Source organism: Oncorhynchus clarkii, chromosome 28, assembly GCF_045791955.1.
Source record: "Oncorhynchus clarkii lewisi isolate Uvic-CL-2024 chromosome 28, UVic_Ocla_1.0, whole genome shotgun sequence".
In the NCBI taxonomy this organism is placed as follows: Eukaryota; Metazoa; Chordata; class Actinopteri; order Salmoniformes; family Salmonidae; genus Oncorhynchus; species Oncorhynchus clarkii.
Window position 1 is genome coordinate 44,672,718 of NC_092174.1, and position 16,517 is coordinate 44,689,234.

At 46.8% G+C, this 16,517-nt stretch overlaps 1 protein-coding gene across 1 annotated transcript in view; it reads left to right on the forward strand.

The window, feature by feature from the left end:
• The window catches only part of LOC139386696 (collagen alpha-1(XI) chain-like), a 216,715-nt gene that overhangs the window by 109,891 nt on the left and 90,307 nt on the right, over positions 1 to 16,517 (forward strand). Inside the window, exons 13-16 of the mRNA XM_071132517.1 lie at positions 1,006 to 1,080; positions 5,466 to 5,549; positions 6,095 to 6,151; positions 15,931 to 15,984. Coding sequence (XP_070988618.1) covers positions 1,006 to 1,080; positions 5,466 to 5,549; positions 6,095 to 6,151; positions 15,931 to 15,984 — 270 coding nt within the window. The remainder of the gene's footprint in view (positions 1 to 1,005; positions 1,081 to 5,465; positions 5,550 to 6,094; positions 6,152 to 15,930; positions 15,985 to 16,517) is intronic.

A 16,517-nucleotide genomic window follows, 5' to 3' on the forward strand; every position in this document is an offset into this window, starting at 1 on the left:
TCTGTAAGGTCCTTCATCTCTGTACCCCACACATACAATTATCTGTAAGGTCCCTCAGTCCAGTAGTGAATTTCAAACACAGATTCAACCACAAAAACCAGGGAGGCTTTCCAATGTCTCTCAAAGAAGGGCACCTATTGGAAGCTGGGTAAAAACGTAAAAAATATGATGGGCTTTTGTTCACTAATCATTTACATTTCCTATGTGGTCATGTTTAAGAAGTTTACATTTTATCCCCATGACTTAGCACTCAGATTATCTATAAGTGTTCTATACGATGAACCAACTCTCTCTCTCTCCCCCTCTCTCTCTCTCTCGCTCTCTCCCCCTCTCTCACCCCCCCCCCTCTCTCACCTCTCCCCCTCTATCTGTCCCCCCCCCATCTCTATCACCCTCTCTCTCTCTCTCACCCACCCTCTCTCTCTCTCTCCCCTCTCTCTCTCTCACCCTCTCTCTCTCCTTCCCCCCTCCCCCCTCTCTCTCTTCTCTCTCCCCCCCTCTCTCCCCTCTCTCCCCCCCTCTCTTCCCCCTCTCCCTCTCCCCCTCTCTCTCCCCCCTCTCTCTCTCCCCCCTTCTCCCCCCCTCTCTCTCTCCTCTCCCCCCTCACTCTCTCCCCCTCTCTCTCTCACCCTCTCTCTCTCTCTCTCTCTCTCTCTCTCTCTCTCTCTCTCACCCTCTCTCTCTCTCCTTCCCCCCTCCTCTCTCTCTCTCGCTCTCTCTCTCACTCTCTCTCTCGCGCTCTCTCTCTCTCTCTCTCTCCCCTCTCTCTCTCTCCTCTCTCTCCCCCTCTCTCCCCTCTCTCCCCCCCTCTCCCTCTCCCCCCTCTCTCTCTTCCCCTCTCCCCCCTCTCTCTCCCCCCTTTCCCTCCCTCCCCCTCTCTCTCTCTCCCCTCTCCCTCTCTCCGTCGCTCTCCCCCACTTCTCTCTCCCCCCTCTCTCCTCTCTCCCCACCCCCTCTCCCCCCCTGTCCCTCCTCCCCTCTCTCCTGTTCTCCTACATTCCAAAGGGTCCTCCAGGACGGGCTGGTATTCCTGGTTCGGATGGAGTTCCTGGTCCTCCAGGTACCATCCTGATGCTGCCAGTAAGTGACCTCTTTCCTCTCCTCTCTCTGTCCTTCTATCCCTCTATCCCATCTACCCTCGCTCTTATAACAACCTCCAGGTACCATCCTGATGCTGCCATTCTCTCTCCATCCATTCACCTCTCCCTGCCAACTGACCCTGGTGCTTAAACAATCATACTCAATATGCCATTCTGATGCTCCTTGCTCTTCAATCAGGCACTGGCCTTTTAACTATCCCAAAGCCTAGGACCAAGAGGAATGGAGAGGAAGCCTTTAGTTACTATGTCCCCAGCCTCTGGAATAGCCTGCCAGAGACCCTGAGGGGAACCAAGAGGCATGGAGAGGAAGCCTTTAGTTACTATGTCCCCAGCCTCTAGAATAGCCTGCCAGAGACCCTGAGGGGGACCAAGAGGCATGGAGAGACAGCCTTTAGTTATTATGCTCCCAGCCAGAGACCCTGAGGGGGACCAAGAGGCATGGAGAGGAAGCCTTTAGTTACTATGTCCCCAGCCTCTGGAATAGCCTGCCAGAGACCCTGAGGGGGACCAAGAGGCATGGAGAGACAGCCTTTAGTTATTATGCTCCCAGCCAGAGACCCTGAGGGGGACCAAGAGGCATGGAGAGGAAGCCTTTAGTTACTATGTCCCCCGCCTCTAGAATAGCCTGCCAGAGAACCTGAGGGGGACCAAGAGGCATGGAGAGGAAGCCTTTAGTTACTATGTCCCCAGCCTCTGGAATAGCCTGCCAGAGAACCTGAGGGGGACCAAGAGGCATGGAGAGGCAGACTTTAGTTACTATGTCCCCAGCCTCTAGAATAGCCTGCCAGAGAACCTGAGGGGGACCAAGAGGCATGGAGAGGCAGACTTTAGTTACTATGCCCCCAGCCTTTAGTTACCATGCCCCCAGCCTCTGGAATAGCCTAACAGAGAACCTGAGGGGGACCAAGAGGCATGGAGAGACAGTCTTTAGTTATTCTGCTCCCAACCAGAGACCCTGAGGGGGACCAAGAGGCATGGAGAGGCAGCCTTTAGTTATTATGCTCCCAGCCAGAGACCCTGAGGGGGACCAAGAGGCATGGAGAGGCAGCCTTTAGTTATTATGCTCCCAGCCAGAGACCCTGAGGGGGACCAAGAGGCATGGAGAGGCAGCCTTTAGTTATTATGCTCCCAGCCAGAGACCCTGAGGGGGACCAAGAGGCATGGAGAGACAGCCTTTAGTTATTATGCTCCCAGCCAGAGACCCTGAGGGGGACCAAGAGGCATGGAGAGGAAGCCTTTAGTTATTATGCTCCCAGCCAGAGACCCTGAGGGGGACCAAGAGGCATGGAGAGACAGCCTTTAGTTATTCTGCTCCCAGCCAGAGACCCTGAGGGGGACCAAGAGACATGGAGAGGCAGCCTTTAGTTATTATGCTCCCAGCCAGAGACCCTGAGGGGGACCAAGGGGCATGGAGAGACCGTCTTTAGTTATTCTGCTCCCAACCAGAGACCCTGAGGGGGACCAAGAGGCATGGAGAGGCAGCCTTTAGTTATTATGCTCCCAGCCAGAGACCCTGAGTGGGACCAAGAGGCATGGAGAGACAGCCTTTAGTTATTCTGCTCCCTACCAGAGACCCTGAGGGGGACCAAGAGACATGGAGAGACAGTCTTTAGTTATTCTGCTCCCAACCAGAGACCCTGAGGGGGACCAAGAGGCATGGAGAGGCAGACTTTAGTTATTATGCTCCCAGCCAGAGACCCTGAGGGGGACCAAGAGGCATGGAGAGACAGCCTTTAGTTATTCTGCTCCCAGCCAGAGACCCTGAGGGGGACCAAGAGGCAGCCTTTAGTTATTATGCTCCCAGCCAGAGACCCTGAGGGGACCAAGAGGCATGGAGAGACAGCCTTTAGTTATTCTGCTCCCAGCCAGAGACCCTGAGGGGGACCAAGAGGCATGGAGAGACAGCCTTTAGTTATTATGCTCCCAGCCAGAGACCCTGTGGGGGACCAAGAGGCATGGAGAGGCAGCCTTTAGTTATTATGCTCCCAGCCAGAGACCCTGAGGGGGACCAAGAGGCATGGAGAGACAGTCTTTAGTTATTATGCTCCCAGCCAGAGACCCTGAGGGAGGCTGAAACTATGAACATATTTAAAATAGATCTAAAACACATTTTTAGCTTTGCTTTTCCTCTGGGTGTTTTTTAGTCTTTCAGTTTTGTCATTCAATAGTTTTTTTTTATCCCTCTGTCTCCTACATTACCCAGGGGCTTTCAGCGTCTGCCAACCTGTTCCCATTGCATAATGTAACCTTCAGTCAGTCAACTGGTTGGCCGATCTACCGCGACGTCTCCTTGTTTAACACACTCTACCTCGCTGTATCTTCATTAAAAGTCCTCAGTACATATGAACCTCAGTCTATGAACCTTATATTTCCTAGCCCTGCGGTAAATCATTCACCTTGTAAATGTCATTGGGCACAGTGGACTGGAACCGGTGACAGTGTAACCAGCTTCTGCATGTGTCTAAGGGGCAATTTAACACTGAACAAAAAAACATAAACGCAACATGCAACAATTTTCAAAGATTTTACTGAGTTACAGTTCATATTAGGAAATAATTCAATTAAAATAAATCAATTAGGTCCTAATCTATGGATTCCACATGACTGGGAATACAGATCTGCGTCTGTTGGTCACAGATACCTTGAAAAGAAAAGGTAGGGGCGTGGATCAGAAAACCAGTCAGTATCTGGTGTGATCATTTGTCTCGTGCAGCGTGACACATCTCCTTCACATAGAGTTGATCAGGCTGTTGATTGTGGCCTGTGGCATGTTGTCCCACTCCTCTTCAATGGCTGTGTGACAACACATCTCCTTCACATAGAGATGATCAGGCTGTTGATTGTGGCCTGTGGCATGTTGTCCCACTCCTCTTCAATGGCTGTGTGACAACACATCTCCTTCACATAGAGATGATCAGGCTGTTGATTGTGGCCTGTGGCATGTTGTCCCACTCCTCTTCAATGGCTGTGTGAAGTCGCTGGATATTGGCGGGAACTGGAACACAATGTCGTACACGTTGATCCAGAGCATCCCAAACATGCTCAATGGGTGACATGTCTGGTGAGTATGCAGGCCATGGAAGAACTGGGACATTTTCAGCTTCCAAGAATTCTGTGCAGATCCTTTGCGACATGGGGTCGTGCATTATCATGCTGAAACAGGAGGTGATGGCAGCAGATGAATGGCACGATAATGGGCTTCAGGATCTCGTCCCGGTATCTCTGTGCATTCAAATTGCCATCGGTAAAATGCAATTGTGTATAATCGTTATCCGTAGCTTATGCCTGCCTATACCATATGACAGGTTTACATATACTATAGGCCTGCAGCTCAGCATCCATGTTGGATCCCATTGACAGGTTTACTCATAATACAGGCCTGCAGCTCAGCATCCATGTTGGATCCCAGTGACAGGTTTACTCATACTACAGGCCTGCAGCTCAGCATCCATGTTGGATCCCAGTGACAGGTTTTCATATACTACAGGCCTGCAGCTCAGCATCCATGTTGGATCCCAGTGACAGGTTTACTCATACTACAGGCCTGCAGCTCAGCATCCATGTTGGATCCCAGTGACAGGTTTACTCATACTACAGGCCTGCAGCTCAGCATCCATGTTGGATCCCAGTGACAGGTTTACTCATACTACAGGCCTGCAGCTCAGCATCCATGTTGGATCCCAGTGACAGGTTTTCATATACTACAGGCCTGCAGCTCAGCATCCATGTTGGATCCCATTGACAGGTTTACCCATACTACAGGCCTGTAGCTCAGCATCCATGCTGGATCCCAGTGACAGGTTTACCCATAATACAGGCCTGCAGCTCAGCATCCATGTTGGATCCCAGTGACAGGTTTACCCATAATACAGGCCTGTAGCTCAACATCCATGTTGGATCCCAGTGACAGGTTTACTCATACTTCTGAACCATAAAGATGTATAGAGATCGCAAAGTTGTATCTGTCCCATAATGGCGTCTGAGTGCACAGACAGTGCCATTGAGGCCATCTCCATTTTGAAGTAGTTAATTTTAGTAAACAAACTGAAAGGGGGCACACTGGCATCTAGAGTGTGTTGTTTAAACAGGTTGGTGATTTGCTGAAACCTGCAGTTATGGAATGTTTGCTAACGAATATAATCCATTGGATGATCCCTCTTGATGACCTGCATGGAATTATGGGATCCTTCGTTAACACATACAAAGTCCCACCCAGTTGACTACTTCAAAATGGTAAAAGTCCCCAATGGTGCTACCAAGGCTAAAAATGTGCTTTTGGTCACTAAGAGTTCTCTATCTATCTCTATGGACTGAAAACAGGGCTGTTCGTTTATTTACATGTGTCTCTTGTGTTGTTATTGACAGTTCCGTGCTGGTGGAGAGGCACATAAGGGACCAGTGGTCTCAGCTCAGGAGGCCCAAGCCCAGGCGATCCTTTCCCAAGCCAGGGTAAATATACACTCCGTGCCAGACAAGTTAAATCAAGTGCACCTCAACTATTTCCAATATTTAAAACATGTGTTCCACCCAGTTCTGCCTAATAATAGCAGGAACTAGCTGTCCTGGGTGGTAACACTGCTGACTAGACCCTATAGAGCTAACACTGCTGACTAGACCCTATAGAGTTAACACTGCTGACTAGACCCTATAGAGTTAACACTGCTGACTCTGCCCTATAGCGTTAACACTGCTGACTAGACCCTATAGAGTTAACCCTGCTGACTAGACCCTGTAGAGTTAACACTGCTGACTAGACCCTATAGAGTTAACACTGCTGACTCGACCCTATAGAGTTAACACTGCTGAATAGACCCTATAGAGTTAACACTGCTGACTAGACCCTGTAGAGTTAACACTGCTGAATAGACCCTATAGAGTTAACACTGCTGACTAGACCCTGTAGAGTTAATTCTGATGCTTAGATTTCTTAGATTTTGAACGTCAATGCATTACCCTGATCGGTTGTTCATGATAAGCTCTCTGTCCAATCACAGCTCACCATGAGGGGTACCCCTGGGCCAATGGGAATGTCAGGAAGATCTGGGCCTGCGGTAAGTCAGACACACACACACACACACGCATGTATGCACACACACACGTGTGCCAAAAGCACAGCACAGACACACACACACACACACACACACACACACACACACACACACACACACACACACACACACACACACACACAAACACAAACACACATAATTTGATGTTCAACCAGTGTGTTTGGCGTGGATAGTAAAGCATTAATAAAACACATGTTATTTCCATCCAGGCATTATTTCTGCTAATTATATTCCCCCATACATAGTCACTAGGGTATTGATGTCGGGCTGAACAGAACAGAACAGAACAGAGCAGAACAGAACAGGAGAGAACAGAACAGAACAGGAGAGAACAGAACAGAGCAGAACAGAACAGGAGAGAACAGAACAGGACAGAGTAGAACAGAACAGAACAGAACAGAGTAGAACAGAACAGGAGAGAACAGAACAGAACAGAACAGAGTAGAACAGAACAGGAGAGAACAGAACAGGACAGAGCAGAACAGAACAGGAGAGAACAGAACAGAGTAGAACAGAACAGAACAGAACAGGAGAGAACAGAACAGAACAGAGTAGAACAGAACAGAACAGAACAGAGCAGAACAGAACAGAACAGAGTAGAACAGAACAGGAGAGAACAGAACAGGACAGAGCAGAACAGAACAGGAGAGAACAGAACAGAGTAGAACAGAGTAGAACAGAACAGGAGAGAACAGAACAGAGCAGAACAGAACAGAACAGAACAGAACAGAACAGAGCAGAGAGGAGAGAAGAACAGAACAGAGCAGAACAGAACAGAACAGAGCAGAACAGAACAGAACAGAACAGAGCAGAGAGGAGAGGAGAGAAGAACAGAGCAGAACAGAACAGAACAGAACAGGACAGAACAGAGCAGAACAGAACAGAACAGAACAGAACAGAACAGAGCAGAACAAAACAGGACAGAACAGAACAAAAAAGAGCAGAACAGAACAGAACAGAACAGAGCAGAACAGAACTGAACAGAACAGAACAGAACAGAACAGATAGGAGAGAAGAACAGAACAGAGCAGAACAGAACAGAACAGAACAGAGCAGAGCAGAGCAGAACAGAACAGAACAGAACAGAGCAGAACAGAACAGAACAGAGCAGAACAGAACAGAACAGAGCAGAACAGAACAGAACAGAGCAGAGAGGAGAACAGAACAGAGCAGAGCAGAGAGGAGAGAAGAACAGAACAGAACAGAGCAGAACAGAACAGAGCAGAGAGGAGAGAAGAACAGAACAGAGCAGAACAGAACAGAACAGAACAGAGCAGAACAGAACAGAGCAGGGAGGAGAGAAGAACAGAACAGAGCAGAACAGAGCAGAACAGAACAGAGCAGAGAGGAGAACAGAACAGAACAGAACAGAACAGAGCAGAGCAGAACAGAACAGAACAGATTAGAACAGAACAGGTCAGAACAGAACAGAGCAGAGAGGAGAGATGAACAGAGCAGAACAGAACAGAACAGAACAGAACAGAACAGGACAGAGCAGAGAGGAGAGAAGAACAGAGCAGAACAGAGCAGAGCAGAACAGAACAGAACAGAACAGAGCAGAGCAGAACAGAACAGAGCAGAACAGAACAGAACAGAGCAGAACAAAACAGAACAGAACAGAGCAGAACAGAACAGAGCAGAGAGGAGAGAAGAACAGAACAGAGCAGAACAGAACAGAACAGAGCAGAGAGGAGAGAAGAACAGAACAGAACAGAACAGAGCAGAACAGAACAAAGCAGAACACAACAGAACACAACAGAGCAGAACAGAACAGAACAGAGCAGAACAGAACAGAACAGAACAGAACAGAGCAGAGAGGAGAACAGAACAGAACAGAACAGAGCATAGCAGAACAGAACAGAACAGAACAGAACAGAACAGAACAGAGCAGAGAGGAGAACAGAACAGAACAGAGCAGAGCAGAGAGGAGAGAAGATCAGAACAGAACAGAACAGAACAGAGCAGAACAGAACAGAGCAGAGAGGAGAGAAGAACAGAACAGAGCAGAACAGAACAGAACAGAGCAGAGAGGAGAGAAGAACAGAACAGAACAGAACAGAGCAGAACAGAACAAAGCAGAACACAACAGAACACAACAGAGCAGAACAGAACAGAACAGAGCAGAACAGAACAGAACAGAACAGAGCAGAGAGGAGAACAGAACAGAACAGAACAGAGCATAGCAGAACAGAACAGAACAGAACAGAACAGAACAGAACAGAGCAGAGAGGAGAACAGAACAGAACAGAGCAGAGCAGAGAGGAGAGAAGAACAGAACAGAACAGAACAGAACAGAGCAGAACAGAACAGAGCAGAGAGGAGAGAAGAACAGAACAGAGCAGAACAGAACAGAACAGAACAGAACAGAACAGAACAGAGCAGAACAGAACAGAGCAGGGAGGAAAGAAGAACAGAACAGAGCAGAACAGAGCAGAACAGAACAGAGCAGAGAGGAGAACAGAACAGAACAGAACAGAACAGAGCAGAGCAGAACAGAACAGAACAGAACAGAACAGGTCAGAACAGAACAGAGCAGAGAGGAGAGATGAACAGAGCAGAACAGAACAGAACAGAACAGAACAGGACAGAGCAGAGAGGAGAGAAGAACAGAGCAGAACAGAGCAGAGCAGAACAGAACAGAACAGAACAGAACAGAGCAGAGCAGAACAGAACAGAGCAGAACAGAACAGAACAGAACAGAACAGAACAGAACAGAGCAGAACAGAACAGAACAGAACAGAACAGAACAGAGCAGAGAGGAGAGATGAACAGAGCAGAACAGAACAGAACAGAGCAGAACAGAACAGAACAGAGCAGAGAGGAGAGAAGAACAGAGCAGAACAGAACAGAACAGAGCAGAACAGAGCAGAACAGAACAGAACAGAACAGAACAGAACAGAGCAGAGAGGAGGGAAGAACAGAGCAGAACAGAACAGAACAGAAAAGAGCAGAACAGAACAGAACAGAACAGAACAGAACAGAGCAGAACAGAACAGAGAAGAACAGAACAGAACAGAACATAGCAGAACAGAACAGGAGAGAACAGAACAGAACAGAACAGAGCAGAACAGAGCAGAACAGAACAGAACAGAACAGAACAGAGCAGAACAGAACAGAACAGGAGAGAACAGAACAGAACAGAACAGAACAGGAGAGAACAGAACAGAACAGAACAGAACAGAACAGAGCAGAACAGAGCAGAACAGAACAGAACAGAACAGAGTAGAACAGAACAGAGCAGAACAGAACAGAACAGAGGAGAACAGAACAGAACAGAGGAGAACAGAACAGAACAGAACAGAACAGAACAGAACAGAGGAGAACAGAACAGAACAGAACAGAACAGAACAGAACAGAGCAGAACAGAACAGGAGAGACCAGAACAGAACAGAACAGAGCAGAACAGAACAGAGGAGAACAGAACAGAGGAGAACAGAACAGAACAGGACAGAGCAGAACAGAACAGAGTAGAACGGAACAGAACAGAACAGGAGAGAACAGAGCAGAACAGAACAGAACAGAACATAACAGAGAGGAGAACAGAACAGAGTAGAACAGAACAGAACAGAACAGAACAGAGAGGAGAACAGAACAGAACAGAACAGGAGAGAACAGAACAGAGAGGAGAACAGAACAGAGTAGAACAGAACAGAACAGAACAGAACAGAGAGGAGAGAAGAACAGAACAGAGCAGAGCAGAACAGAGCAGAACAGAACAGAGCAGAGCAGAACAGAACAGAACAGAGCAGAACAGAACAGAACAGAGCAGAACAGAACAGAACAGAGCAGAGCAGAACAGAACAGAGCAGAACAGAACAGAGCAGAACAGAACAGAGCAGAGAGGAGAGAAGAACAGAACAGAGCAGAACAGAACAGAACAGAGCAGAGAGGAGAGAAGAACAGAACAGAACAGAACAGAACAGAGCAGAACAGAACAAAGCAGAACAGAACAGAACAGAGCAGAACAGAACAGAACAGAACAGAACAGAGCAGAGAGGAGAACAGAACAGAACAGAACAGAACAGAGCATAGCAGAACAGAACAGAACAGAACAGAACAGAACAGACCATAGAGGAGAACAGAACAGAACAGAGCAGAGCAGAGAGGAGAGAAGAACAGAACAGAACAGAACAGAACAGAGCAGAACAGAACTGAGCAGAGAGGAGAGAAGAACAGAACAGAACAGGGCAGAACAGAACAGAACAGAACAGAGCAGAACAGAACAGATCAGAGAGGAGAGAAGAACAGAACAGAGCAGAACAGAGCAGAACAGAACAGAGCAGAACAGAACAGAGCAGAGAGGAGAACAGAACAGAACAGAACAGAGCAGAACAGAACAGAACAGAACAGAGCAGAACAGAACAGATCAGAGAGGAGAGAAGAACAGAACAGAGCAGAACAGAGCAGAACAGAACAGAGCAGAACAGAACAGAGCAGAGAACAGAACAGAACAGAACAGAACAGAACAGAACAGAGAACAGAACAGAACAGAACAGAACAGAGCAGAACAGAACAGAGCAGAGAGGAGAGAAGAACAGAACAGAGCAGAACAGAACAGAACAGAACAGGTCAGAACAGAACAGAGCAGAGAGGAGAGAAGAACAGAGCAGAACAGAACAGAGCAGAACAGAACAGAACAGAACAGAGCAGAGAGGAGAGAAGAACAGAGCAGAACAGAACAGAACAGAACAGAGCAGAACAGAACAGAACAGAGCAGAACAGAGCAGAACAGAACAGAACAGAACAGAACAGAGCAGAGAGGAGGGAAGAACAGAGCAGAACAGAACAGAACAGAGCAGAACAGAACAGAACAGAACAGAACAGAGCAGAACAGAACAGAGAAGAACAGAACAGAACAGAACAGAACAGAACAGAGCAGAACAGAACAGAACAGAACAGAACAGGAGAGAACAGAACAGAACAGAACAGGAGAGAACAGAACAGAACAGAACAGAACAGAACAGAGCATAACAGAGCAGAGAGGAGAGAAGAACAGAGCAGAACAGAGCAGAGCAGAACAGAACAGAACAGAACAGAACAGAACAGAGCAGAGCAGAACAGAACAGAACAGAGCAGAACAGAACAGAACAGAACAGAACAGAACAGAGCAGAGCAGAACAGAACAGAACAGAACAGAACAGAACAGGTCAGAACAGAACAGAGCAGAGAGGAGAGATGAACAGAGCAGAACAGAACAGAACAGAGCAGAACAGAACAGAACAGAGCAGAGAGGAGAGAAGAACAGAGCAGAACAGAACAGAGCAGAACAGAGCAGAACAGAACAGAACAGAACAGAACAGAACAGAACAGAGCAGAGAGGAGGGAAGAACAGAGCAGAACAGAACAGAACAGAAAAGAGCAGAACAGAACAGAACAGAACAGAACAGAGCAGAACAGAACAGAGAAGAACAGAACAGAACAGAACATAGCAGAACAGAACAGGAGAGAACAGAACAGAACAGAACAGAGCAGAACAGAGCAGAACAGAACAGAACAGAACAGAACAGAGCAGAACAGAACAGAACAGGAGAGAACAGAACAGAACAGAACAGAACAGGAGAGAACAGAACAGAACAGAACAGAACAGAACAGAGCAGAACAGAACAGAACAGAACAGAGGAGAACAGAACAGAACAGAACAGAACAGAACAGAACAGAGCAGAACAGAACAGGAGAGAACAGAACAGAACAGAACAGAGCAGAACAGAACAGAGGAGAACAGAACAGAACAGAGGAGAACAGAACAGAACAGGACAGAGCAGAACAGAACAGAGTAGAACAGAACAGAACAGAACAGGAGAGAACAGAGCAGAACAGAACAGAACAGAACATAACAGAGAGGAGAACAGAACAGAGTAGAACAGAACAGAACAGAACAGAGAGGAGAACAGAACAGAACAGAACAGGAGAGAACAGAACAGAGAGGAGAACAGAACAGAACAGAACAGAACAGAGCAGAACAGAGCAGAACAGAACAGAACAGAACAGAACAGAGCAGAACAGAACAGAACAGAACAGAACAGAGCAGAACAGAACAGAGCAGAACAGAACAGAACAGAGCAGAACAGAACAGAACAGAACAGAACAGAGCAGAGAGGAGAGAAGAACAGAACAGAGCAGAGCAGAACAGAACAGAACAGAACAGAGCAGAACAGAACAGAACAGAGAGGAGAGGAGAGAAGAACAGAGCAGAACAGAACAGGACAGAACAGAACAGAGCAGAACAGAACAGAACAGAACAGAACAGAACAGAGCAGAACAGAACAGGACAGAACAGAACAGAAAAGAGCAGAACAGAACAGAACAGAACAGAGCAGAACATAACATAACATAACATAACATAACATAACATCACAGAACAGAACAGAACAGAACAGAACAGAACAGAGAGGAGAGAAGAACAGAACAGAGCAGAACAGAACAGAGCAGAGCAGAGAGGAGAGAAGAACAGAACAGAACAGAACAGAACAGAGCAGAACAGAACAAAGCAGAACAGAACAGAACAGAGCAGAACAGAACAGAACAGAACAGAACAGAGCAGAGAGGAGAACAGAACAGAACAGAACAGAACAGAACAGAACAGAACAGAGCATAGCAGCAGAACAGAACAGAACAGAACAGAACAGACCATAGAGGAGAACAGAACAGAACAGAGCAGAGCAGAGAGGAGAGAAGAACAGAACAGAACAGAACAGAACAGAGCAGAACAGAACTGAGCAGAGAGGAGAGAAGAACAGAACAGAACAGGGCAGAACAGAACAGAACAGAACAGAGCAGAACAGAACAGATCAGAGAGGAGAGAAGAACAGAACAGAGCAGAACAGAGCAGAACAGAACAGAGCAGAACAGAACAGAGCAGAGAGGAGAACAGAACAGAACAGAACAGAACAGAGCAGAACAGAACAGAACAGAGCAGAACAGAACAGATCAGAGAGGAGAGAAGAACAGAACAGAGCAGAACAGAGCAGAACAGAACAGAACAGAGCAGAGAACAGAACAGAACAGAACAGAACAGAACAGAACAGAGCAGAACAGAACAGAGCAGAGAGGAGAGAAGAACAGAACAGAGCAGAACAGAACAGAACAGAACAGAACAGGTCAGAACAGAACAGAGCAGAGAGGAGAGAAGAACAGAGCAGAACAGAACAGAGCAGAACAGAACAGAACAGAGCAGAGAGGAGAGAAGAACAGAGCAGAAGAGGAACAGAACAGAACAGAGCAGAACAGAACAGAACAGAGCAGAACAGAGCAGAACAGAACAGAACAGAACAGAACAGAGCAGAGAGGAGGGAAGAACAGAGCAGAACAGAACAGAACAGAGCAGAACAGAACAGAACAGAACAGAACAGAGCAGAACAGAACAGAGAAGAACAGAACAGAACAGAACAGAACAGAGCAGAACAGAACAGAACAGAACAGGAGAGAACAGAACAGAACAGAACAGAACAGGAGAGAACAGAACAGAACAGAACAGAACAGAACAGAGCATAACAGAACAGAACAGGAGAGAACAGAACAGAACAGAACAGGAGAGAACAGAACAGAACAGAACAGAGCAGAACAGAGCAGAACAGAACAGAACAGAACAGAGTAGAACAGAACAGAGCAGAGCAGAACAGAACAGGAGAGAACAGAACAGAACAGAGGAGAACAGAACATAACAGAACAGAACAGAACAGAGGAGAACAGAACAGAACAGAACAGAACAGGAGAGAACAGAACAGAACAGAACAGAACAGAGGAGAACAGAACAGAACAGAGGAGAACAGAACAGAACAGAACAGGACAGAGCAGAACAGAACAGAGTAGAACAGAACAGAACAGAACAGGAGAGAACAGAGCAGAACAGAACAGAACAGAACAGAGAGGAGAACAGAACAGAGTAGAACAGAACAGAACAGAACAGAACAGAGAGGAGAACAGAACAGAGTAGAACAGAACAGAACAGAACAGAACAGGAGAGAACAGAACAGAGAGGAGAACAGAACAGAGTAGAACAGAACAGAACAGAACAGAGCAGAACAGAACAGAACAGAACAGAACAGAGCAGAACAGAGCAGAACAGAACAGAACAGAACAGAGCAGAACAGAGCAGAACAGAACAGAACAGAACAGAGCAGAACAGAACAGAACAGAACAGAGCAGAACAGAGCAGAACAGAACAGAACAGAACAGAACAGAGCAGAACAGAACAGAACAGAGCAGAACAGAACAGAACAGAACAGAGCAGAACAGAGCAGAACAGAACAGAACAGAACAGAGCAGAGCAGAGCTCTCTTGGCAGTCTTCCTCCCCACTGCACATCACACATATTCCACCAAAATTCTACTTTTCTCATATTTGTCGTTGATAGCGTTCTTTCCTGAGGAGGGAGGGCATGTATCTAAGAGTCATTACTGAGGAGGGAGGGCATGTATCTAAGAGTCATTACTGAGGAGGGAGGGCATGTATCTAAGAGTCATTACTGAGGAGGGAGGGCATGTATCTAAGAGTCATTACTGAGGAGGGAGGGCATGTATCTAAGAGTCATTGCTGAGGAGGGAGGGCATGTATCTAAGAGTCATTACTGAGGAGGGAGGGCATGTATCTAAGAGTCATTACTGAGGAGGGAGGGCATGTATCTAAGAGTCATTGCTGAGGAGGGAGGGCATGTATCTAAGAGTCATTACTGAGGAGGGAGGGCATGTATCTAAGAGTCATTACTGAGGAGGGAGGGCATGTATCTAAGAGTCATTACTGAGGAGGGAGGGCATGTATCTAAGAGTCATTACTGAGGAGGGAGGGCATGTATCTAAGAGTCATTACTGAGGAGGGAGGGCATGTATCTAAGAGTCATTGCTGAGGAGGGAGGGCATGTATCTAAGAGTCATTACTGAGGAGGGAGGGCATGTATCTAAGAGTCATTACTGAGGAGGGAGGGCATGTATCTAAGAGTCATTACTGAGGAGGGAGGGCATGTATCTAAGAGTCATTACTGAAGAGGGAGGGCATGTATCTAAGAGTCATTACTGAGGAGGGAGGGCATGTATCTAAGAGTCATTGCTGAGGAGGGAGGGCATGTATCTAAGAGTCATTACTGAGGAGGGAGGGCATGTATCTAAGAGTCATTACTGAGGAGGGAGGGCATGTATCTAAGAGTCATTACTGAGGAGGGCATGTATCTAAGAGTCATTACTGAGGAGGGCATGTATCTAAGAGTCATTACTGAAGAGGGAGGGCATGTATCTAAGAGTCATTACTGAGGAGGGGTGGGCATGTATCTAAGAGTCATTACTGAGGTGGGAGGGCATGTATCTAAGAGTCATTACTGAGGAGGGAGGGCATGTATCTATTAGCATCACTCTTAGAGGTCTATAGGTTCTTACAATATTTGTCATGTTGTCTATAGCCTGGTTGGCATATTTGGCGAAGATATTTATAGATTAATGTTGTAGAGCCGGGCGAAACAGACATATCGTGATAAGTTTCCTGATTTGATGTGTAAATGATAAATAGAACAAAACGTTTATAACAATCTGCTCCACATTTTGTTTTTTAAACGATCCTTTAAACTGCTACTAGTTTAATGGTTGTAGTCATCAATCGTCCCGTTAAAAATCACCCCTTTTAACAAACTGATTTCATTTAAAACTTCACGTTTCTCTAAAATAGGCCACTCATGTTAATGAACGATAGGAGATAACCCTGCCACTTGTTTCACCATTGAACACTATTGAACATGTTACAGACTGTCCTTTTGAAGTATTGCAATGTGCTCTCAGGGTGGACCAGGAGCTAACGGACTGAAGGGAGATGGAGGAGACAACGGACCTCAGGTAAGAATCATGTTAACACCCTCCACCACGCTCTTAGAAAATAGTTGCTATCCAGAACCTGAAAGGGTTCTTCGAGTGTCCTCATTGGAGAACTCTTTGAAGAACCCCTTTTGGTTCCAGGTAGAACTCTTTTGGGTTCCGAAAGTGTTCGACCTGGAACCAAAAAGGGTTCTACCTGGAATTAAAAAGGGTTCTACTTGGAACCAAAAAGGGTTCTACCTGGAATTAAAAAGGGTTCTACCTGGAACCAAAAAGGGTTCTACTTGGAACCAAAAAGGGTTCTACCTGGAACCAAAAAGGGTTCTACCTGGAATTAAAAAGGGTTCTACCTGGAACCAAAAAGGGTTCTCCTATGGGGTTACCCGAAGAACCCTTTTGGAACCCTTTTTTCTAGGAGTGTGAAGCACACAGTGTGACCAACTAGGTTTAAACCTAGACCGCCTGTACACTAGACCGTCTGTACACTAGACCGCCTGTACACTAGACCGCCTGTACACTAGACTGTTTGTGCACTAGACCGTCTGTGCACTAGA